The sequence below is a fragment of the Nothobranchius furzeri genome, chromosome 11 (assembly GCF_043380555.1).
Source record: "Nothobranchius furzeri strain GRZ-AD chromosome 11, NfurGRZ-RIMD1, whole genome shotgun sequence".
Classification (NCBI taxonomy): domain Eukaryota; kingdom Metazoa; phylum Chordata; class Actinopteri; order Cyprinodontiformes; family Nothobranchiidae; genus Nothobranchius; species Nothobranchius furzeri.
In genome coordinates, this window is record NC_091751.1 from 69,456,536 (window position 1) to 69,481,166 (window position 24,631).

The window sequence follows — 24,631 nt, forward strand, 5'->3', positions numbered from 1 at the left end:
GTTTCTTGAACATGACGATGAGTTCACCATACTACAACGTCCCCCACAGTCACCAGATCTCAACCCGATAGAGCATCTCTGGGATGTGGTGGAACGGGAGCTTCGTGCCCTGGATGTGTATCCCACACATCTCCATCCAGATGCTATCCTGTCAATATGGCCGACATTTCTAAAGAATGCTTTCAGCACCTTGTTGAATCAACGCCACGTAGAATTAAGGCAGTTCTGAAGGTGAAAGGGGGTCAAACACCGTATTAGTATGGCGTTCCTGATAATCCTCTAGGTGAGTGTGAATCTTCTGTCTTGGAAACCTTTTACACCAGTTTCTACATCAGCTGGACCAGAACACAAACAACAAGCAGTGAGTGACCTTACCTTGGGAAAGCGCTCTTTATAGACGTGGTTCATCATCACAATCTCGTTATCAAAGGTTCCACAGGTCCGCCCCGGGCTGCAGGACAAACCAGCAGAGCACATAAATAATAAAAAATAGATCCTCACGGGTTGAGTTGATCACTAAATCAATGCTTCACTGTCAATAATAACATGCATGCTATTTATAACATGCTAGGGGTTGCATGACTTAATTTTTTTTAAAGTCGACAGTCAAGTAATGAAAATCGAGTCGACTTCAACTAGTCGTTGATGACGTCATACACCTGAAGGGGGGGGGGGGGGGTCGGTAGGTTCGCTGGAGTTTTTGACAATTAAAATTGCGCCCACATTTTCTAAGTTAAACACATCTCTTTTAACAACGGTAGTTTCTGCTTCAGCCCTCTCCCCCCTCCCCCTGCTTCAGCCCCCCCCCCCCCCTCCACCGGCGCAGCGGCCGCAAACTCACTGATGCGCCTGCAGCCTCTCAGAGTTCCTTCTGCTCTAAACATTAAAATAATTATTTCATTTTCTGTTCCTCACTTCTGATTACCTTCAATGGTGTCTGTTTGTTGCAATCAGCAGGTACAAAAACTAACTTGTTTTTATTTGACTATTTTTCTGTCCTGTCTGTTTATTATCTTCCTGCATCTCCTCTCAATCCTAAAGAGAAACTGCTACCTGGGTTCATATATATTCACCTTATGAGTTACCTTTGAACTGCAGTTCTAAAAGATCTACCGACCGCAAAAAACAGCGGAGCGCTCGCTGCTTGGCGGCCGACTACATCGGGACCGTTTTTGCGGCGGAGTTCGTGCCGGAGTGGAGATAGAGGAATTTTGGGGGTGCGTCACCGGAGGACAAAACAGGTGATGCGCCTCGCTCCGCAGCAGCGAAACGCATCAGGCACAAATAACAGACAGAAAACATTAAAGGATTGCGTGCTTAATTTGTTTTTGAGGTGGTGACACCTGATTTGGCGGTGCTCAGGACACAGATGTCTGGAGCAGCGCATCAACAATCAGAGCTTTGCATGCGCAAACTGGTTGAAGTTAGGATGGGGGTGAGGGGAAGGTAAAATTGCAAGAGGGAAAAGGTCACATCCATGCTTTCGTTCTTTTTTAAGGTCACAGTTTGGGTAAATGTCCGTTTTACCGCCGGTGTCAGTACCGACGCTCTGGCACGGCGCGTCGCCTCCGCCTCCCGACGCAGGGGCTCATCACCTGCTGGAGGACTGCATCTTGTTGCTCATTATCACGTGACAGCGACTAGTCGATGACAGGCATAAAAAGTCACTACAGAGCAGTGAAGTCGACTAGTTCATACAACCCCTATAACATGCATGATTACTAAGAGCTTAATCATGACGGAAACGATGACTAAAAACACTTTCAAAAGACTGACATTTACACATGTATGCGATGCATTGTAATGGTGACTGTAAGCAATATTGCTCAACTCTAATGATCGTGACACCCTGCGGATAAAACCTAGCGTCTGACCGCTCGTTTTTGCCATCTCATTCTTTTGGTTTCAACACAAAGCTCGTGGCCATAGGTTATGATAGGAACGTAGATCGATCAGTAAATCAAGAGCTTTGCCTTTTGGCTCAGCCCTCTCCACCACGACAAACCTGTACAATGCCAGCATCACTTTCGATGCAGGAGCAATCTGCCTCATCTAGGGCTACTAAGTTAATCGAATTTTAATCACAAGTAGGATCTGAGATTTGAACGATTATAAAAATAAAACAAACTGATTCTTTGCTTCTCCCTTGCGGTTTACTCCAAGTTGCAAATTGAGCCCACCTCCCAACAGAGTGGCCAACTTTTAGCATCTTCTAACAACTATAAATATTATTTCTAACCTTTTAGATTCCCTTCTTTGGCTTTTTTTTTTAAGTAACTAGCGATCAACCCAGAAACATTTCTGGTAACCCTCGAGTTACTTTCTAGATAACCATCGTCAATGTTTTCCGTAGGTTAGCAAAACACTCAGCTTATGCTCCAGACATTAGAAAAGGGAATGGTGAGGTGATGTCAGTCTTGAACAAAACTGCTCTCAGGGGAGCCGGAGTGAGCGATGCGCTTTGTAACCGCAGGCTTCAAAGCCGCTAAAAAAAGCTAAATTTGCATGAGCAGTGCATGCATTCAAAAATGTCTTAAAAATCGAGATCTTAACTTAAGTCTAAATAATCGTGATTATCATTATCGCCATAGTCGAGCAGCCCTAATCTCATCCCAGCTTCTTCACACTCCAGCCATAGCTTTTAAGGTCTGTCTACCCTCATTCTTCAGTGGTTTCTCCTCCTGTTCCCTCCATGAGTGGATTTTACAAACACCATGGATCTAACCCTGCTAACCTACATCCACTGAGTCCTAGTCCACACGTAGCCTGTTTTTTTTTTTAAAACGAATATCCACCCCTCCAAAAACTTGCATCCACACCACCTCGTTTTAAAAAAAAAACTCTGTCCACACGTACCCGGATAAATACGTTGTAAGGGACATGCCAGACCTGTAGGCGGCAGTACTTCCCCCGTTCTTAACCTCGTCCTTCGTCTGTGGTCTTCCGCAAGGAGCAGTAATTCCGCTTGCAAAAACAAACAAGCAGAAAGCGCTTGGACAATTGATAAAGCGAGCGCAGCTCTGAGGGCATCCATGCTGTCGGCTAGTGTAAACACAGGTCGCACACGTGATGTCAGCATTTTTCTGTCGCGGAAAGTGACGTTGCAGACCTTAAAACTCCGGTTTTGTCCGTCCACACGCAGACACCCAAAACGGAGAAAACGCAGATCTTCACTTTGGCCGGAGTTTTTAAAAAGATCCGTTTTCGTGTGGATGACAGGCCTAAACGTAGAAAAATATCTACGTTTTGGCAGATCCCCGGCTACGTGTGGACAGGGCCTAAGTCCAACTGTTTCTGTAGTTTCAGTAACAGGTGAGGTGCTGGTTAATCGTATCTCATCCTCAGGTTAGAAATGATATCAGATGCTAAACACCATCCTTTGCTACGGTTAAATTAGCCGTTCCTTCAGCATAAAGGGAACAGTTTATTATGGTGTGTAACTGACGGCATGCAATGCGCCGGAACGGGAGGGGGTTGTAGTAAATCAGAAGTCTTCCTCTTTGTCTGCTTGAACTAATTTTGGTCAGAATTAGAAGCTCTGGGTTTGTGGTGATTGCTAATCAACTCTCTACAGAGTAAGAGTGTTTGTTGGTAGCTGGCATTGTCACGCTCACTACATCGATTACAAGTCAAGCCCTGAGATATTAATAAAATCTAGAAGAGTGGAGCTAGCCCGGTAAATTGGCTTGTACAGGGTATCTGCAGGTTTAAGGGAACCAAATTTAAGACTTTTTAAGGCCACTTTGACCAAATTTAAGTTATTTTGTTTTATTAATTTAAGCTATAATTTCCAGCTATTGCCTGGAACCGGTGCTAACCACGTCATGAACGTTGGATTAGCCATCCAGTTACCATTAATGTTGCACTTCCCCACGGCGCAAACTCCCACTAGCATGCTCATCTAAAAATAGCCCCCTTTCACAAACCAACCGAATGTGTACGGTTCCGCTTATGCCAATATCATACACAAAAAATGCCTAACTAACTAGAAATTCATGAAAATTTTATAGAAATAAAAGAATCTTGTTTATTGGGCCTTTGGTCATTTAAGACCTTTGGAAACTATTTAAGGATTATTTGTCATTTTTAAGGATTTTTAAGGCCTTAAATTTGGAAAAGCTAATTTAAGACTTTTTAAGGACCCGCAGATACCCTGTTGTAACAATTGTGATTCTCATTTTAACTAGAATTGTGCAGCCCTAGGTCTATGTAATTACATGGACACATCTGAGAGGGACTAGCAGGTGTTGATGTCATTGTAGTACTTGAGTGATCGGTACCTGAGACTCCGTGAGCGGACCCTGACAGGGTGTGCCGAGTGGGCTTCTTCACTGTCCACCACACTCTCTTTGTTCCTAAAGTGTCTGAAGAGGAGGTGAAGGTCATCTTGGGTGGGCTGAGAGGGCAACTGGTGCAACAGCTCATGAGAAGACGATGACTGCAGGGGAAAATTATTCTTTTAAATTGGTGGACAGAGGAAAGATTTGTACATTGCATAGTATTGTGGGCAAGGCTCCGGTCCGGGAGGGGCGCTGGCCGATCATTACACAAGCCTGTACAATATAAAAAGGCGCAAATGCACACCTGCACCGTTCCTACCCCTCCTGCTCGCCGGTCGCACCGGAGGTTCAGGGGACACAAAGAAGGGCCCTTTAAAATCTCATTTCTGATTATAGTCTGAACATTAAAATAGTCTCCTACATTTATCTCGTAGTTGTAAAACAGAATATGGACTGGTATCAAATTCGGACGGTCTGCCGCTCCACAAAGGGTCCCAAATCACAGCATAGCTCCAGAAGGATCTCCTTTCAGCGCGCTCACGGAAATGCATTTACCCCAGAGAGCACGCTCCGACAGATCCTTCATAATACTAATAAGAAACACTCTTTTATCTAGTGCAACTTAAACAAAATCACGAGGCACTTCTCAATGACAAATAAATAATACGATTTAAATATATTAATTAAAACAATTATAACATTATAAAAATTGTTATAGTAAAAAAAAAAACACAAAATCCAATGTACAATGTCAGATTACCATCGGGTGTTTTAGCACCAACTATGTGACTCAGCTGTTTTTCACTGAAATACTTTTTTACTGGGTAAAATAATTAGTGGACGACAAACGTGTGGAAGACCGAGACCATGGGTGTTGCAGCTCCCTCGTTCTGCCACTAGATGCTGCTCTTACGCATGGTCTGAGGTTTGGCTTACATTTAGGAAAATTTCTACACCCAAGTACAAAATGATGAATAGCATAAAATGAGTAAATGTGTTCCTACGCTCAAAATACACACAGATCTGCACATGAGTACGGTTGACACATGAGGCCCCAGGAGCTCCACGGGAACTCAGATCGGTCCTCACCTTTTAGTTCGATCATAAAATAGTTTTCTGTCACACTCTGCACTGGGACATTTACAAGTACCTCGTCTGGCCGTGTTACTCCCATCAACTCAGCTCTTAGCTATGTGCACACACTAGTTTCAGTAAAGAGTGGAAAGTTTTCCCAACCCGTTTCAGGTTCCATGAGAGGTGTTTGGTAACATGTTCATCTGAATCCTGACACCCATTACTGCTAATAAACTCAGCCTGTGTTTGAGAGCCGCCTGTCAATGGATCAATCAATCAAGTCTTTGATATAGTTCAGGTTCAGAGTGTTTTTTTCATTTACTGATCCTCTAAATGTGCTTGTAACCATCCGTTAATGACTGACCTAATTTCAACCACATGCAATCTGAGGCCTAGTCCACACGTAGCCGGGTTTTTAAAAAAACGAATATCCGCCCCTCCAAAAACTTGCATCCACACCAACGTACCCGGATAAATACGTTGTTAAGGACATGCCAGACCTGTAGGCGGCAGTACTTCCCCCGGTCTTAACCTCGTCCTTCGTCTGTGGTCTTCCGCAAGGAGCAGTAATTCCGCTTGCAAAAACAAAGAAGCAAAAAGCGCTTGGACAATTGATGGATCGGGAAGTGACAGAGCGCAGCTCTGAGGGCATCCATGATGCCGGCTAGTGTAAACACAGGTCGCACACGTGATGTCAGCATTTTTTGTCGCGGAAAGTGACGTTGCGGACCTTAAAACTCCGGTTTTGTCCGTCCACACGCAGACACCCAAAACGGAGAAAACGCAGATCTTCACTTTGGCCGGAGTTTTTAAAAAGATCTGTTTTCGTGTGAAAAAACTCCGTTTTCATGTGGATGACAGGCCAAAACGTAGAAAAATATCTACGTTTTGGCAGATCCCCGGCTACGTGTGGACAGGGCCTGAGATTTACAGCTCAGCCAATCAGCACTGGCGGTTAACAAGGCACCACAGCACTTTAAAACTCATTGATCAAGCGAAACAAGCAGGTGGACAAAATGCTCCCACAGCCGTAGGTTGGGAAGACAAAAAGCTGTCAGGAGTCTCCACTTACAGAAACGGATGAACTGGGAGCATTGGTGCAGTATCCAGAAGAGGGCACAGACGCCACAGACCACCTTCGCCCATCTGCATGGCTAGAAGAAACAAAACACTTTATTATACCATACCAAGTTTATCTGTATAGCACATGAAAACACGGCATGAGAGCCGACCAAAGTGCTGAACAAAAACGCACAATAAAAACAATCAAAAATAAAAACTAAAACCATTAAAATCGAGTAATCCAACTCGAAAAGAAAAGGAGAAAGAGAATAAGTTAGACTGAATTAAAAGCCAACGAATAAAAGTGAGTTTTTAAATGAGTCTTAAAAAGGGAAAGAGAGGAAAGAGACTGATCAGGAGGGGCACGTGGTTCCAGAGCTTCGGTGGAGGTGTTGGTCGGCTGATCGGAGGGATCTTGTAGGGACATGAGGGTGAATGAGCTCAGACAAGTAGCCAGGTGCTAAGTTATTGAGGGATTTAAAAACAAAAACCAGGATCTTTAACTCTATCTGGAGATGGATGGGGAGCCAATGGAGATTTGCTAAAACCGGTGTGATGTGTTCTCGCTGCCTGGTGCCAGTCAGGAAACGAGCTGCTGCGTTCTGCACTAGCTGAAGTCGAGCGAGAGTGTAAGTAAGTAAGTAAGTAAGTAAGTAAAAGTTTATTTATATAGCGCCTTTCACAGATATAAATCACAAAGCGCTGTACAACACGATAAATATCAGGGCAAATACCTCTAACCAATAAAAACATCAGAAAAACAATAGCAGTGATAAAGTAGAAAATAAAATCATGAGTATAAACAAAGAGAAGGTGTGAACCCGAACAAAGCCATCGTTTAGAAACATGTAGGGAGGGAACGCCTGGATGAAAAGGTGAGTTTTTAGATGATTTTTAAAGACCTCTACAGTGTTAGAGAGACGGAGATTTGAAGGTAGACTGTTCCAAAGTCTGGGTGCAAAAGTCTGAAAGGCCCTGTCCCCTTTGGTTTTCAGTCTGGTTCGAGGAACAGCCAGGAGGTTTTCAGGTGTGGATCTGAGGGTCCGAGAGGTGGTGTGTGGGGATAAAAGCTCAGATAGGTAGCTTGGAGCCTGGATGTTAAGAGCTCTATAGGTCAGGACTAAAACTTTAAACTGTATCCTATATTCTACCGGGAGCCAGTGGAGGGACTGTAAACCTGGAGTGATGTGAGCTCGTCTGCTGGATTTGGTTAGGAGTCTGGCTGCTGCATTTTGGATGGCTTGAAGGCGTGAGAGGGAGGTTTTGCTGAGACCAGTAAAAAGAGCGTTACAGTAGTCTAAGCGTGATGACACAAAGGCATGGATGATTCTTTCCAGAGTGGAGGAGGAGATACCAAAGAGCACTGAATTAGAATAGTCGAGACGGGAGGTAATGAATACATGGACAACTGAATGGAGATGATGCCTTTTTAAAATGGGCTTAACTTTAGAGAGACGCCTCAGGTGGTAAAAACAGGTCTTAACTGCCTGGTTGACATGAATGTCCATTTCTAGTTTAGCGTCCATCACAACCCCTAAGTTAGTGACACGGGTTTTCAACCCACTTGTGATAAAAGGAAGGTTATTATACATAAAAGAAGTCCAGTTGCCTTCATCTGACTGAGAACCTTCACCAGCATATAGACAAAAGAGCAGATTTTTAGCTCACGAAAGGCGTGTCGATCGCTCTAAAAGCCGGCTCTATGAAGTGAACGGCGGGAGCCGCCTCATCATTGGTCAGGTTTGGACCGAGCCAACGCGAGGGGGAGGTTTCAACTACCAAGGTGGAGGTTAAAAGTAGAGGGTATTTGTAATCTCCCCCTCGCCAGATGGTATGTTCTAACGTTCCCCTTGGGCGGCAAATACGAAAATTCACAGTCAGAATGCATGGGAATCAAACGCTTGATCACAGTGAGAGTAACGTTTTAGGTAGCAAGAGGGTTAAGGTTAGGATGAGGGAGAGGGGAAGGTTATAAATAGTGAAACGTTAAGGTTTAGGTGCGGTTAAATGAGCTTGTTTGGTGCCCCGGCGACGGACATCCCATCGCGTCAGTGTAACGCTGCATTGGGATCTGCAGTCAGAAAAGGGAAAAACACCTTTTCGCACATAAGTGACGAAAAAGGGCACTTTTGGCGTCAGGGGTCTGACGCGGAGGGTGTCTGACCAAGCGTTTGTTTTTGACGCGCTGGGAGTGAGAATGTGTTGTTCTGGGAAGTTTCTCATTTATGAAGCGGAGACTGCATGAAGCTGTGCGTAGTCCATGTTTGATAGATCACAAACCTACTTGGCGTGAGTACATTTTTTTTTGCTGAGCTTAAGTACGGTTTTAGTAAGGATTCTATGCAATGTTTTATAATTGAGACCCCTGTACTTTAGCAAGAAACAGAGAAATTGCATGCGAAACTCACTTTAGAATAACTTTGATTTATTGAATTTACATTTATTTAATTAAAACTGTTTCACATGAAAGGAACCTTAAAGAGAACTGGTTTACCTGCGGGTAAATTGGAAGTTGGAGGAGGTGCTGGCAGAGACATTTCTGGGGCTTTCTGAGGGACTGCTGGCCGCTGAGGAGGAAAGAGAAGAAACACAATCTGTCACAGCGATTAAAGTGTGGTTTGTGCTGAAGCATGAATCTGCAGGATGATCATGACGGAGGCAGATCTGAAATGTTTCCACCAACCATCAGTAACAGTGGTTCTACATGTTAGGACGTGAGAAAATTCCCATGGTCTTTTCGGATGTCCGCGTGGGACAAAGTCTGACCGTCTTTCATCCTTCATACTGGAAGATCATTGAACGCCTCACAATGGCAGCAGCCCCACAGGGGATGCTCTTCAGCTACTTAAAATCAATATTCCATGAAAACTCACATGAGCATAAACATGATCTAAACGTTAAATCCATTAAAGTCCCACGTTCCCCATCAGCTGATCACGCCGGCATTCGACTTTCTACTAACACTTCAAATGTCTGTGAAACCAGGGGTGTTTCTCAATGCCAAGGAACCTTGCCTTGATATCTTGGCCCCTCCCCGCCCCCGTTGCCAAGGAGATACGTCTCTGGGAGCCGCCAAGACGTGTTCCAATGTTCATGTTCTACCGAGGCGTGTGTTCTCCATTTGTTAACCGTTTAGCTGCCTGAGCAAGGACACACGGGGGGTGTCTTGTAGCCTAGCCTTGGTCAAAACATACCCAGAACACACCGCGGTATTTTCAAAAGGACGGCGGACCAGAAGCGGGCAGCTACTTGGGGGATAAATTTCAAGTTTAAAAGTAAGTCAGCTAATTTTTTTTTTAATTTCCAAAGAAGCTATCTATTGTTGGTTAGTTGCTTTGTAGTTGAAGCTTCGGTGGCTAGTAGGTAGTAACTCGCTTATATTTTTAATTTAATAAACATATACGCAATTTAAAAAGTAAAAGGCTCGTTATATATTTATATTGAAACTAATACGTATAAAACATAACGTTATCTCCCGTGTCACGTGATTTTACGTGACCGCCGTGGAAGCCATGGTCACATGATGCAAGTCTGTTCTATTTAACCGTTTTCTTTGACCAAGGAAGGACAGCGTCCTCGTAAGCAAGGCGCCTGGCCTCGCAAGGTATCTCCTCGCAAGGCCAGGCGCCTTGCGAGGAGATACCTTGCGAGGCCAGGCGCCTTGACATTGAGAAACACCAAGTTCAAGACAAGGTCAACTTCATGTTCGTAAAGTGACCCTGATGGTATTTAGCTGTGACAGCCACCTAGAATGATAATTGTCTGTGCACACAAAATGGGGAGCCTAATTCACGCCCACCTGCTTTCAGTCCATGGGGCCCCTAATGTCAAAAAATGGACTCTAACTGCTCACCTCACCAAACTGACATCAAACCATAATGAGAAGACAAGTGTCTGAGTTTAGCGAGCTTCACATCCTTTTTCCAGGGCAACAGAAGGAGCATTAAACGTGGAGAAAAGCAAGCTAACAAATCTTAAAGTATGCGACAGATCTCCCCAACTTTCCCTCAACTTTTCAGTCCCTGCTTATTTGTGGTTCCAAAGAGCTGATCCGGTCCACAAATAAGACTGTTGGCTGCTGATTGGCTAGGGCGGGGGTCGGCAACCCGCGGCTCTGGAGCCGCATACGGCTCTTCCATCCATCTGATGCGGCTCTCTGTGCTTGTAAAATTATGAATGGATACCGTAAATCCTCTAATATTAGCCTGTATTTAATTAACTGCCGGGTATCATATTTTGGCCGGTGTCGGAGTCGGCGGAGGTGAATAATGGCTGGTTTTTTATTGTGGCCGGGTGGAATGTGGTAACAAGAAAGTACGGGGGGCGGTTGTGTCATCTGTCTCACTTTTGATTTGCCAGTGAAAGACCGCGAGGGTAACTTTGACCGTGCGGAGACGAAGAGGAGGCGAAAATTTGATATCAAGTTCAAAGAGAATGTGCTGATTATGCTGCAGAACACTCTGGGGAGCAGTAGCAGGGGTTGTATGAACTAGTCACTAGTCGACTTTACCGCTCTATAGTGACTTTTTATGCCTGTCATCGACTAGTCGCTGTCACGTGATAATGACTGGCAAGATGCAGTCCTCGGAAAAGACAGCAGCCTGCTGTCAGCAGGTGACAAGCTCCTGCGCGTCTGGAGGCAACGCGCTGTGTCAGAGCGTCGGTACTGACACCCGCCGTAAAACAGACATTTAACCAAATTGTGACGTTTACCCTCTTGCAATTTAACCTTCCCCTCACCCCCATCCTAACCTTAACCAGCTTGCGCATGCAAAGCTCTGATTGTTGACGCGCTCCAGACATCTGCGTCCTGAGCACGGCCACAGTAACATTATCAAATCAGGTGTCGCCACCTCAAAAACTAATTTAACACGCGATCGTTCATGTCAGCTCATTTCCTTTCATGTTTTCTGTCTTTTTATTCTTTTGTTTGTGCCTGAGGTGTTTCGCTGCTGTGGATCTCGGTAGATCTTTTAGAACTGCAGTTCAAAGGTAACTCATGAGGTGAATATATATGAACCCAGGTAGCAGTTTCTCTTTAGGATTGAGAGGAGATGCAGGAAGATAATAAACAGACAGGACAGAAAAATAGTCAAATAAAAACAAGTTAGTTTTTGTACCTGCTGGTTGCAACAAACAGACACCATTGAAGGTAATCAGAAGTGAGGAACAGAAAATGAAATAATTATTTTAATGTTTAGAGCAGCAGGAACTCCGAGAGGCTGCAGGCGCATCAGTGAGTTTGCGGCCGCTGCGCGGGGGGAGGGGGGAGAGGGCTGAAGCAGAAACTACAGTTGTTAAAAGAAATGTGTTTAACTTTGAAAATGTGGGCGCAATTTTAATTGTCAAAAACTCCAATGAACATTAGTTCATTTTGCTCAAATAGAAATAGAGGCCTGCCTCTAATACTGGCCCTCCTTCCAATAAAGGCCTGGAGCTTGATGAGCTTGAGTCAAATACAGACCCGGGCCTGTATTAGAGGATTTACGGTATTTAAATAAAATGCTTTATATTTTACTGAATTAATTTTATATCTGTACGTCAATTCTATGTAAAGATTGTCTGCGTAAACCTGAACAGGTCCAACCCGGTCTTACTGTGAGACCGGGTTGACGGGTCACGCTTGTGCGTAATCATATGCGCTTTCTGAGCTGAAGAGGATGTGAGATTCTGGGATTCTCCTCAGACGGCTCCTGGATGTGTCGCCACATTGGAGACAGGAACAAGCGCTATTCAGCCAAAGTTTCATAGTCAGGGAACATTTTCTAGGTGACAAGTCTCGCTTCAGTCGGAGGAATCTTCCCACAAGCGCTCTGGTTCTGCGATGCACTCCAAGCCCCTCTCCACATCTTCAGCTCGCTGTGGATCTTATGTAGTACACGCTGACAGTGAGCTGCGCTGAGCAGTGTCCAGCTCAGATGTTCAGATGGGAATCTTTTCTTGAGTGATTTAGCTACATCTGTGATGTGCGTAGAATAAAACGTCAGTTCGTCTGCATGCGTCGGGGTAATTCTTTCTATTCTTTCTCCGTCAAAATAAACGGTCAAACACGGGAACTGTCCGGTCAACACAACACAAGCCCTGCTTTTAACTGTTCTGTTTTCTTGTGAAAATTGTTGCAAAGAGATATAATTTAACTTGATTAACACCAGAGTCAGACGCACTGCGCCGTTATCTCCGTCACTGTAAATGAGGGAAAAACACATTGATCGGATCCTTTTCTGACCTTCCCCACCTACAAAGTTTAATTACAACAATCAAACGTGACAGAGCCTGGATTTGTATTCTGAACAGTCTAAACATGTTTTAAAAAGAGACGTATGACAAAAGTGGCACCTGCTCAGTAAAACCACCAACAGGGTGAAAAATATCTAAATATTGTAGGCAGAGACGGGCTACAACTTCTGGATCCACTTTATATAAATCGTTTTGATTATCGTCTTATGAAAGATAACTTTGACGTACACGAGCGACCGGTACCGGCTGCTGTCACCTGTTGTGATTGGTTAAAGCAGCTCACTGCCGTCTGAGGGTAGGCCCCGCCCACAACCCCGTGGCTGCTGTGGCTCCCAGTGTTTTCTTTACTGTGGGAAACGGGTAAGAATGGCTCTTTGATCAATATTTTTAATGTACCGTATTGTCCGGACTATAAGTCGCTCCAGAGTATAAGTCGCACCAGCCATAAAATGTATGATGAAGAAGAAAAAAACTAAGTCGCATTTTGGGGGGAAATTTTTTTATTTTTCTTACAAAATCTGAGACCAAGCGTTTCACATTGCAAGACAAGTACCGGTAACAATAACAGAATAAACAACGCGGGTGCAGCAGCGCACCATGGTCTCCAGCAGAGGATGGCGGTGTTTGAAACCCTCCCCGCGGGACAGGGGAGCTCATTTCTGGGTCAGAGCCGGCCCACAGCAGCGAGCCAGAGGCTGCAGCAGATGATGGCTGGGCAGAGGAGCTGAAACCTTGGTCGGATCCAGCCCGCAGCTGCGCGCCATAGTCTCCAGCAGGTGATGGCTGTGTGTTCCTGCGGGTCAGGGTAGCCCACTCCTAGGCCGGATCAGGTGTGTAACGGTGTGCCACAGGCTCCAGCAGGTGATGGCTGTGTGTTTTTTATTCCCAGCGAGGCAGGGACGTTCATTCCTGGTCTGTAGCCAGAGTTTAAGTAGCAGGACCGGCCAGACTATGAAAAAAAGTGTGACTTATAGTCTGGAAAATACAGTAATTTTTAGTATTTGAGATAAAGTAGCAGGCTAAATGCATTTCATATATTTCTAAAACTTAATACCTGTTTGTATCTTGTACAGCCAAGTAGCCTTTATTCTGGACTCAGTACAACTCACCAAAAGTAAAGAGACATTATACAGATGAAGTAAGCACAAGATAACTTACTGGAAGAAACGGAATTATCATGAGAACCAGAACAAGAGAGCCTGATAACGGTCATGTGAAAATAATAATTAAAAAGTATGTATGTGTAATAGAAATAAAAATATTATCATCAGGCTGATGAAGTTTGCAGCCGCAAACGAAACGTTGCAGGTAAATAAAACCTGTGTTTTAAAAAGAATTAAAAGACGGAATTAGAATTTCAACTTAGCAAAAACACACCAAAGAAATTGCACAAATAATATCCAAAAAAGAATAGACAAACGCTACAACTACTGGTCTAAGTTCAGAGACTAAAAATTGCGGAGCAGTTTTCAGGCGAGACCGGGGCTCAGACTGAGCTACTGAGGCCTTTCCACGGAGCTAGCTCTGTGGTCACGTGGGTCTGATGCTCATTAATTATACAGAATTTTAGGATTTTAATACACTTAAACAGAAGAGTGAGAAAAAAATCCACCCCCCTCAGAGTTGTCATGAGTGTAAACTAGATCATTTAAACCAAAAACATGTTCTGGTACCAGGCTGTAAACATGTTTATTTCTGCTGTGAAATTGGTATTTTTAACATGGGAGTCAATGAGGATTTGCTCGCTTCTGACACCAGCCCCTAGTGGATGAGGGTGGAACTGCAATTTATTTCACTTCCGCGTTGGCCTCAATTTCAGACCCGCATTGCGGGGGCTTGGTGCATGCGGGTGTAGGCTTGCATGCGCGCGCACACACACACACACACACACACACACAAAGTACCTGTGGCGATTGGGAGAGGTGAAAGCGGTCTGGACAGCGTTGGCGAAGGGGTCCCAATAGCCAAACTCCTCCTCTTGTTGTTACGGGAGCTGGGGGAGACACATTTGGTTGTGACACTTTAAAAGGTGATGAGGATGAAGACATGCTGATAACTGAGTCATTATCAGCACACAAGACTATAACAAGGTCAGCCTCTGAATGCAACAGCTGTGATAAGGAAAACAGATAAGTTTTACAGTTCTGGTTATGACGCTCATAGAAACACAGACCTGAACAACAACAAACAGCTTGCACCATAACAGGTGAAAAGGAGTGAAAAGATATGCAGCAAGCATTTTATTCATGGACGGAAATGACGGGAAACGTGGGTTTAGAGGTGGCGACCATATGAGGAGTATGAGAAACAAATTTGTCCGTGTTAAAAAGTCTCTTAAATAAAGAAAAACTCAATATAAACACACAGCAGCGCTACACACTCTGTTATCTCGACGGGGAATTGCTTTGCAACGCTCCCCGGGAGACGGAGAAGTCTGAGGGTAAATCGTCTCCGTCCACGTGTGCGTGTCTCTCCCTTGTGGAGCTGACAGACAAGTAGAAATTAGGCTTAATTACCTCTTGTTAGCTTCTAACATCAACAGAGAGTTACATGTATTCATAGGTGTAGCAACAACAGTAGTGACGGTGATTTCATTACCTTTAGAACACGTATGTATGGCACATATTTGCTCTAATGGGGCTATTTGGGGGGGGGGGGGGGAATGACGGGATTATGGGTTATATGGGGTGATTTTAACCTGTAAAGCACTTTGAGCTGCATTTTTTGTATATGAAAAGTGTTATACAAATTGTTTGATTGAAAATGTTACAAAATTATGATTATTATTACTATTATTACTATTACTATTATTGTTATTATTATTATTATTATTTAAAGCACTCCTCTTCAACGGACAAGTTTGTTACAAGGTCATGAATGACTACTTTAGTTGGATACATTTGTGAGCACAATTCATTTTTGTGTACAAATTTTGGGGGTTAGGTTGGGTTGGGCATCGTTTGGGTTAGAACGATTTCTAGAACAGAATTCTGAAAGATTTAACCAATAAAACTAGGGATGCACCGATCAGGCTTTTTTGCTGCTGATCACTGATACCGATCACGTGGATTGGCCAGAAATTTTCTACAACATTATAATGAGTGCTACAAACTACATAATCTGGGAATAAAGGAAATGTAACCTAATCTAAAATGGTCTGTACTAGGGTCGTCACGGTGTGAAAATTTAACCTCACGGTAATTGTGACCAAAATTATCACGGTTTTCGGTATTATCGCTGTATTTTTTTTTTAAACGTGTTACATTTTCACACAATTAAATAAACCCTGCATGTCAGGAAATATTGTCCTCAGTTTGTGTCTAAATTTAGCCTAAAATGTGTTATTTTGTAATTATGTTGTTTATTTGTTTACATTTTTCCCTTTAGTCTTTAAAATACCAATATTTGCCCATAACTTCTTATTTTTTGTCTGTTTGATGTCATTATTTTAAAAATATTAGTTCAGATGATAATCAGTACTCAAGTAGCCTTCTAATCAGATACTTTTGTATCCTTACTTGAGTAATAAACCCTATATCAGGAAAATATTGTCCTCGGTTTGTGTCCTTCCGGTGAGCTTTGCAGATGTGGGAAAATGTCATCAGGCAGAAATCGTTGTTAAATTCATAATTATTCTCGGAGAGAGACCAACTCTTATCTGCCCCTGGGAGCCCCGTAATGCATAGCGTCATTTCAACATGGCGGTGTCCGCGACACGGTTTATATGCAGGTAGCGGCGCTGCGGCTGCTTTATATAGCGACTCGTTGCATTCTCCCTCAACCCAAATCCTCGGATCACGCATTTCAGCTAAAACGCTAACGTTAGCCTGCCTTGCATTGACTGTAGAGTTGTGGGTGATGGTCACGCAGATGTGTCATGAGATTTGAAGCGTTGCTGCCTTTCACAGACACTTTTTCTGCTCGTGCTGCAAACAGGATAGCCGTCTTCTATCAACTGTCCCTCGGCATTCTTCAAATATCCAAAACATGTCCGTACTTCCCACTTTGTCTTCTTTGAGGGATAATAAATGTCCTGAGCGCTGCCGTCTCCTCCTTTGACCATTATTTCAGCTTTAGCTTCAAGAAAGTTTTGGTTGTAAACAACAAAGTGCGCATGTGCCACCGGCAACTTCAGCAGATGATACGGTGGCTGGTAAGGGTCACCGCGCCTACACCGCAGCCACGGTAATCCACTGAGATAATATAGTTTTTTTAAAAACAAGACGGTTATTATTATTGTCAACTTTTTTTTTATCGGGGTTTACCGCTACACCGGTTACCGTGACAACCCTACCTGATCGGTCTGCTTTGATCCATTTTGAAAACTCTGATCAAAACCGATAGGGGCGCTATCGGCCGATTGGGATCAAATGCCGATCCATCGGTGCATCCCTAGTTTCCTGCAGGAAAGCTATATGGACCAAATCCTTCTTTAGAGAGTTTAATATGGATCTTTCCTTAACCACGTTTAAGCTTGACGCATTTACTTTCCGCTTGGTGATGCGGCTCGCGGATGGAACGCGCTTCACAACTTGCAGCGTTTATGGTTCATGTGGCTCGTCTCTGCGGTGAGCCAATATTCTCCCAAACTGTAGGGGGCAGCATGGAGCTCTACAGCATGCATCCAACACTACACCATAGAAGAAGTAGAAATTACTGTTTACAACATGGCATTCCAGCATTTTTTAATAATAATAATACATTTTATTTGAGGGTGCCAAACCCAAGGTCACCTTACAAAGATAAAAACAACAGAGGTTAGATAGGGCAATAAGAACAAACAAGATACATAAAAATTTGAAACAATTCTAAAGTCTAGGTCTAAAGGGAATAAACTTGTTTGAATAAGTGGGTTTTGAGGTGTGCCTCGAATAATGGAAAAGAGTCCGTATTTCTAACGGCAGAGAGAAGTGAGTTCCAGAGCCGGGGAGCAGAGCAACTGGAAGCTCTGCTCCCCATGGTGGTAAGGCGAGCTCGAGGTTGAACCAGATGAAGTGCAGATGAGGATCTAAGAGATCGGGAAGCGGTAGCAATAGTTAGTAAATTACATAGATAAAGTGGAGCCATGCTATGTACAGATTTAAATGATGAAGATTGGTGGAAGGGATGCATTTGGATTGGAGGAAATGTACAGCTAGGTGTCATCAGCATAACAGTGAAAATCAACGTTGTATTTGCGGAAAATGTAACCAAGAGGGAGCAAATAGATGATAAATAAAAGAGGGCCTAGAACTGAGCCTTGGGGAACTCCTGCAGTAACCGGGGAAGGACTAGAAGAGTGAGATTGAAGTTGAATTAACTGAGTACGATCAGATATGTATGAGGTGAACCAGGCTAGGGATGTGTGACTAAAGCTGATAGATGCTAATCTTTTGAGAAGTATGCTGTGAGAAATGGTGTCAAATGCAGCACTTAGATCTAGTAGAACCAGAATGGAGAGATGGCCTGAGTCTGCTGCCATTAGTAGATCACTTGTGATTTTTACTAGTGCTGTCTCCGTGCTGTGTTGTGGTCTGAAACCAGATTGGAATTGTTCATATAGATTATGAGAATTGAGATCTGAGTGAAGCTGAGAAGCAACAACTTTTTCAAGGATTTTGGAAATTAATGGTAATTTAGATATTGGACGAAGATAATCAAAGTTGGTGGGATCCGCACCGGGCTTTTTGAGAATCGGAGTAATACAGGCAGTTTTTAATGCTGCAGGAACAACTCCGGTACTGAGGGAAGAGTAAATGATGGTGGATATGAGAGGAACCAGTGATGGAAGACAGGCTTTAAGTAGCACTGTGGGGAGAGGGTCCAGCAGACCAGTGGATGATTTGGATTCCCTGATTAAATTTGATATCTCAGCTGCAGAGGGGAGACTGAAACTTGAGAATAAATGACTTGGAGTTGTAAGGATGGGTTCGACTTCTGAAACAGGAGCTCCAGTAGCATGGAGTTGTTGGTGAATATTTGAGATTTTGGATGTGAAGAAGGACATGAGGGAGTTGCAATAGTCAGAGGAAACCATACTGTTAAACAATAAATCAGGAGGCTTTGTAATTTTGGAGAACAGAGAAAAAAGGTCTTGGAGTTACCTTCACTGGAGCTGATTAGATTAGAGTAGTAAACCGACTTGGCTGTGTGAATGGAGTCTTTATAATGCAATAAGTGATTCTTATATAGCTCTTTATGGATGGTGAGTCCGGTTTTCTTAGACAAACGTTCCAATCTGCGTCCTTCGGATTTAAGACAGCGAAGGTCGTAGTTAAACCAAGGCGCTGAGCGGTTAAATGAGACAGATCTTTGCTTAATTGGGGCAAAAGTATTGAGAATGTTATTTAGATTAAAATTATAGTTAAAAACAAGATCCTCGGGTGATGAGGTAATGTGAGCAGGCTGTAGATCAGATATTGCAGAGGAGAATGCATCGAGATTTATATTGTTGATTTTTCTAAAAGCAATATTGCGAGGGATATGGGTTTTAGAGGCCTTTATAGTTACATTAAACGTGATTAACTTATGATCTGAAAGAGGAAAAGAACTGGCTATGCATTGGGCCGGGGTAATACCCGAACAGCAGACCAGATCCAGAAGATGGCCTTTGGAGTGAGTGGGGAAGTTGATCTGCTGTTTGAGTCCATAACTATCTAAAAAGGAAGTAAAGTCTCTGGTAAGAAGATTATTTTCATCCATGTGAATGTTAAAGTCACCAGTGATTATCAGATTGGGAGAGAGTATGGAAAGGTGAGTGAGGAGAGCAATAAAGGCATTTAAGAAGTCCTTATTCGGCTTAGGTGGGCGGTAGACAGTACATATGATGGTAGGAGTGGATCCAGGGAGTTGTAATGCGCTGTATTCAAATGAGTGGAAGGATGGAGCAGAGACTGAAGACTTTCCACTGCTTCCGGTGAATTATCACGAGACCTCCACCCCTCCCCGACTCCCGCGGTTTACAGATGTAAACAAACTCAGGCGGAGTGGAGATATTGAGTGAAATAAAGTCCTTATTAGGGTGTTGCCAAGTTTCATACAAGCAGAGAAAGTCAAGTTTATGGTCAGAAAGGAGATCGTGGATGAGATGCCCTTTTCCCGTAAGAGAGCGAATGTTCAGTAGGCCGAAGTTGATGGTGGAGTTGCCGTGTTTGATCGTATGCTCAGCCGACCTGGCTAGGTGGGCTAGCATGTGGTGGTTGGCAGTTCGGGTCTTTGTATGGGAAGGACGGCGGGTTTTGGACCAGAAGGAGCTGACTGCGCCAGACTCTTGGACACAGAAAGTTCGTCGGGATCCTCGATGAATGTATCTGCGGCGTGGCTGGAAGGCGATGTCTGGATGGAGATGCAGGGCCGCTGGTGGAGGAACCGGCAGGGAAAAGCGCAGCCATAAAAGTTCGTGAGCAGAATACTGAAGAAGAGCAGTCACTGGGTAGTGGAAGATGGACAAGACGACCCAGGTGAGCACGGACCACACCCATAAGCCGTGGATCCACATCTTTGTTTGACTGTTGAGGCTGAGCGAGCGTGTTTAAGCCCCTCAGACAGGCAGTTATTTCAGTCAGATGGGAAGGTTTTCGAAAAGGTTCGAATAACAGTTCAGGTAGGCATCCAAAATGGCACAAAATAGCGTAAAAATGTATAAAAGCAACGTAAAAACAACGAACAACCAGTGAGCAATGGCAGCCAGACGCGCCAGCGTTCACTCACCAGGACAATGAAATAAGACTCTGAAACTTGCTTTTAACAGCGTCCTTGTCTTTTCCGACAGTGCGAGCTATTTCTCTCCAAGAATTATTAACAACATGTTTATCACGGTGATCTCTGAGAGCTGAATCATACAAATGTCTGTATTTACCAACCTCTGCTATACTAGTTCTTGCCAGTTCGCCATGTTTTTCTGCGTCCGACCGTCCGCATGGTTAGAAAATTTCCTAGGTGCGCGGTGCGGAAAGTTTGAGCCGTGCGGAGGTGCGGTGGTTGTTAAAATGACGCAACTTTGCCGTGCGGACCTCGCGGACGCGTCAAGCATAAACCAACCTTAACTCGGAAGTGCCTTTTTTCCCCCTCCACCTGAACCAATCCTCATGTGACCCTCTGATCTCTATTAAGGTAGTGCGGCTCCGGTTGCGAATGACCACAGTCACCAATTCTTGTCATGCGTCTTTGCCTATGTATGCAAGTCTGATCTCTGAATTGTGTGTACTGAAACTAATTTCCCTCTGGGATTAATAAAGTACCTTTGAATTGAACATGAAATGAACAACACTACTTTTGCATTACTTTAAGTTACTTTCACCAAAACAACTTCAGTATGAATCTGGTCATGTGACGCTCAGTGAGCTCATGACATATATGTGGAAGGTGATGTGGTGTCTGAGCTAGGGTTGCTGTTAAAAACAGTCAGATATAATAACAGTACTTTAAAATGATTGTTTATTAAATAAAAGCAACAACAATCTGTACTCTCAACACGCTGCCATCTTATATTAACTGAGCAGGAAGTGAGGTGGTGGGGGCTCCAAGCCTATATTTGCCTTGGTCCTCAAATGTCTTGATACGGCCCTGGATGTGGGACTGACTTCTGGGGTGATCTGATTCTATCACATGTATAAATATTAAATGCTTATATATTATTGCTTTTCACTGGTAAAAATGTCTATTGGGGATAAATCTACCTACTTTTTTTTCTAGATGTTATTAGAATAATTTCCGGCCCTTTCTCTCTCTAACCTTCCTGCATGCTGCATGTTTTCTCTGTCTTCCAGAAAAACTTTTTCCTAGATTTCCTACTTTCTAACTAATCAGCCAAAGGGATCAACCAAACCAGCAGCAATGAGTTGAAATCACCGGGGCACAGATGATGAACTCAGCTGAAAAGTACATGAAGTACCAGAGAATAGGGGCTGATATAAACGATCACAAACGAATGACTTTGTTTTGGTGGAGCGATTTTGTGAATATAACAGCGGCCGCGCGCAGGACGCAGCTGGAGTATTTGAGCCATTACTGCTGTGTCCTCTCTGTTCATAGAATGCCCGCAAAGCTGAGTCCATAAATGACGTCATATATGTGGATACTGGATCTTTTTTCGGGCTTCCCGCAATTTGAATTTTTAGGAAACCCACATCTTGATTCTGGCTTTAAAAATGCGTTGTAATTACAGCGTTACTGACACTTGTACCGAGTAAATATTACCATTTTCTTTCCCTGTAATGCCTTACATTACCACATTACAGCAAAAAGCAATGCATTACAGTAATTAATTACTTTTGTACCGCGTTACTCCCAACACTGGTTAACTGTAATGTCCTACAGCAGACACCATTTAGTTTATATTCACATTAATAACATTACTTTTCTTTCCTTATACCTTTACCTTTGCATAACAAAAAGTAACCTTTAGCCTAAAGTAACAGCTTTATTTATTTCAGAAAATACAATTTCATAATTTCATACTTAAGTTGGCCTATAGTCTTTTCTTTCACATCAGCCACAAGTAACTTAATACTTTGTTTAATTTGTCAAAGAGTGACAAAATAATCCAACTAAACGTGCAGTTCAGACCAGTCATTTCCTCTAAGCTAAGTTAGCTCCTAGCTTAGGCTGCATGGTGATAAACGCATCAACTCACTTCAAACTAAACACAAGAAAACGTTCGTTTTGTTGTCAAACTTAACTCGAAAATTCTATTTAGTTTTCAAAGTTTGGTAGAAAAGACACTTTGAAACCACTGTAAACAAACGTGCTTCACATTTACTCTGATCGTGCTCCGTTATCAAAACAGAGGGCGGCGCTGTCTCAAACAACAACGAGCCTGAATCAGCAGTCGGCCTGAAGCTGCTGTCTCGGGTCTGCAGCCAGTCTGACTGACTGAGACAGACAAACACACGCAGACAAGGCCGGATGTAGCCGACTGTTTAAGAACTGAAACGCAATTTTATCCTTTAGAATGTTTCCACCATGATGCGTTCACGCGCCGCGGGTAAATCCACCAGCACAACATAAACGTTCAACAATTGGTTTGAAGGTTTCACCACTAACGCATAAAGACCGCATAACGTCTCGTTACAGTAGGACAGCAGGCTCTAGTTACCCTTTGGATCTCTTCACCATGGCTCCTGGCAGGAAACTGGTTTTGTAGCTCGGCAGCACGGTCCAGTAGTAGTTCTGGTCAGACATGTTGGCGGTGAGCGAGCAGGCCTGTCGAGATGTGAGAATGGGTATCCTCTCACCAACGCGAAAGCTTCATGTTTACTTCCCTCCCGGTAGATGTGCAGTCATTAGCTGTGGCTAGGCCACACCAACGCCTTAGATGGAGATCTTAAAGGGTCTGGGCCACACTGGCGAGTCCAATAACGTAAACTCCATTCTGCTTCGGGACCAACTGACCACAGAACCGCGGCGGGGCAGCTCGGTAGGGCAGAAAAGCTGGAACGGTCATGTTCAGTCTGCACCTTTGTATTATTATTATTATTTTAAGTCAGCAGACCTTCCGAACCGAGCCATTGTCAAAGAAGCCCTTCGTCATCGACCAGAATCTCCGTTTAATCAAACTTTCCAGCTACATCGCGCGCACGCGTGATTTGCATCCGTAGGATGTCCAAGGAAGGTCCCGCCTTTCTTGCCTCTGATTGGCTAGAAGGGCTCTACTACGATTGGCTCATCATTTAGCAGCAAACTGTCTTCCCTCACTAAGATGAAGATGTTTTATACAGCGCCTCTCAAGATGAGGCGCTTCACAAAAACAAACAAAAAGTATAAAAATGTTTTTAAAAGGAGAAAAGATTTAAAAAGGAAGGAAGGAAAGGGAGAGAGAAAACCAATTGGAAAGAGGGAAATCAATGGATCCCGGAAAGACTGAATAAGGAGAGGGTGGTGACGAAGGTCATGCAAAAGGCTGCGTGAACAGGTGAGTCTTCAGCTGCTTTTTAAAGGAGACCACTGAGTCCACTGATCTCAGGCTCATGGGGGAGAGAGGTCCAGAGTCTGGGGGCCACAGCAGCAGATGATCTGTCACCTTTGGTCTTTAGCCTGGTGCTGCACAACCAGGCCCTAAAAACTAGAACCTGGATCTTGAAATGAAACCCTGAAGTTGACTGGCAGCCAGTGAAGCTGGAGGAGAAGAGGGGTGATGTGGGTGTGTTTGGAAGTGTTGACGCAGCCATTTGAAGACAGGAGAACCGACGGCCAGTTACCCTTGACGGAGGAACGAACAAACACCATGCAGGCACTACTCAGTGGGGACCGGTAGTCGTAGTACAAGCACCACTCCCTTTTATTTATGCATGCACATGAATCAGGCACAGCTGTAAGAGCACCACTAATCAACAAAGCTCAACACCCCCACTTGCTCTTATACAGTGAACTTATTATCCATTATGACAAAATCAGTTTGCACTCCAAACAAACATTTTTTGAATCTATCCATCTTGACCTTTGTTACAGACTTTGTTAAAACATCTGCAACCATGTCTGTTGTTGGACAATACTTAATGGTTATCTTACCATCATTCAGCATAGATCTGTGATGGACAGAAGACGGAAGCTGTCGAGCTCCGAGGGTGTGGTGATTGGACACCAGCTGGTCCTCGTTATGGATAACGAGGCCAGGGAGGATAAAAGGGTGACAGACCTACTGAGAGGTGTGCGTGGTCGACCTGTCATTGTGGCATCGGACTTTGGGGGGTGGGGTCGTTCGCAGCCGGGTAGGGCTGCCGGCGACGAAGATAGCTGAACAGGTGTTTGGTGTTCCAGCGCCAGGAGGGAAGGCTGGTCGCCTTCTTTAGACAGTTAGGGCTGGGCATAGGTGATGCCAAGGCCGCGCCGACATCTGCCGCTACGGACTCTGGCAGTGGACTTATGTTGTGGATTTACCCGCCGTCCTCGCAAGCTACATCCCGGGGCGTTGGACGGCGTTGGAAGCTCAGACCCCGGGGACGGGGGTCACACCATCCGTGACAGCTAAGTACCGCTGCTTATGTGACTCATGCTGGACA

The 24,631-nt window shown here is 44.1% G+C and overlaps 1 protein-coding gene across 1 annotated transcript in view; it reads right to left on the reverse strand.

Moving 5' to 3' along the window:
• Positions 1-23,023, reverse strand: part of LOC107384482 (microtubule-associated serine/threonine-protein kinase 3) — a 72,654-nt gene extending 49,631 nt beyond the window's left edge. Inside the window, exons 1-6 of the mRNA XM_054738929.2 lie at positions 22,729-23,023; positions 14,558-14,646; positions 8,911-8,983; positions 6,427-6,508; positions 4,281-4,438; positions 376-451 (exon numbers count right to left, since the gene is read on the reverse strand). Coding sequence (XP_054594904.1) covers positions 376-451; positions 4,281-4,438; positions 6,427-6,508; positions 8,911-8,983; positions 14,558-14,646; positions 22,729-22,814 — 564 coding nt within the window. The 5' untranslated portion in view covers positions 22,815-23,023. The remainder of the gene's footprint in view (positions 1-375; positions 452-4,280; positions 4,439-6,426; positions 6,509-8,910; positions 8,984-14,557; positions 14,647-22,728) is intronic.
• Positions 23,024-24,631: the final 1,608 nt, after the last annotated feature.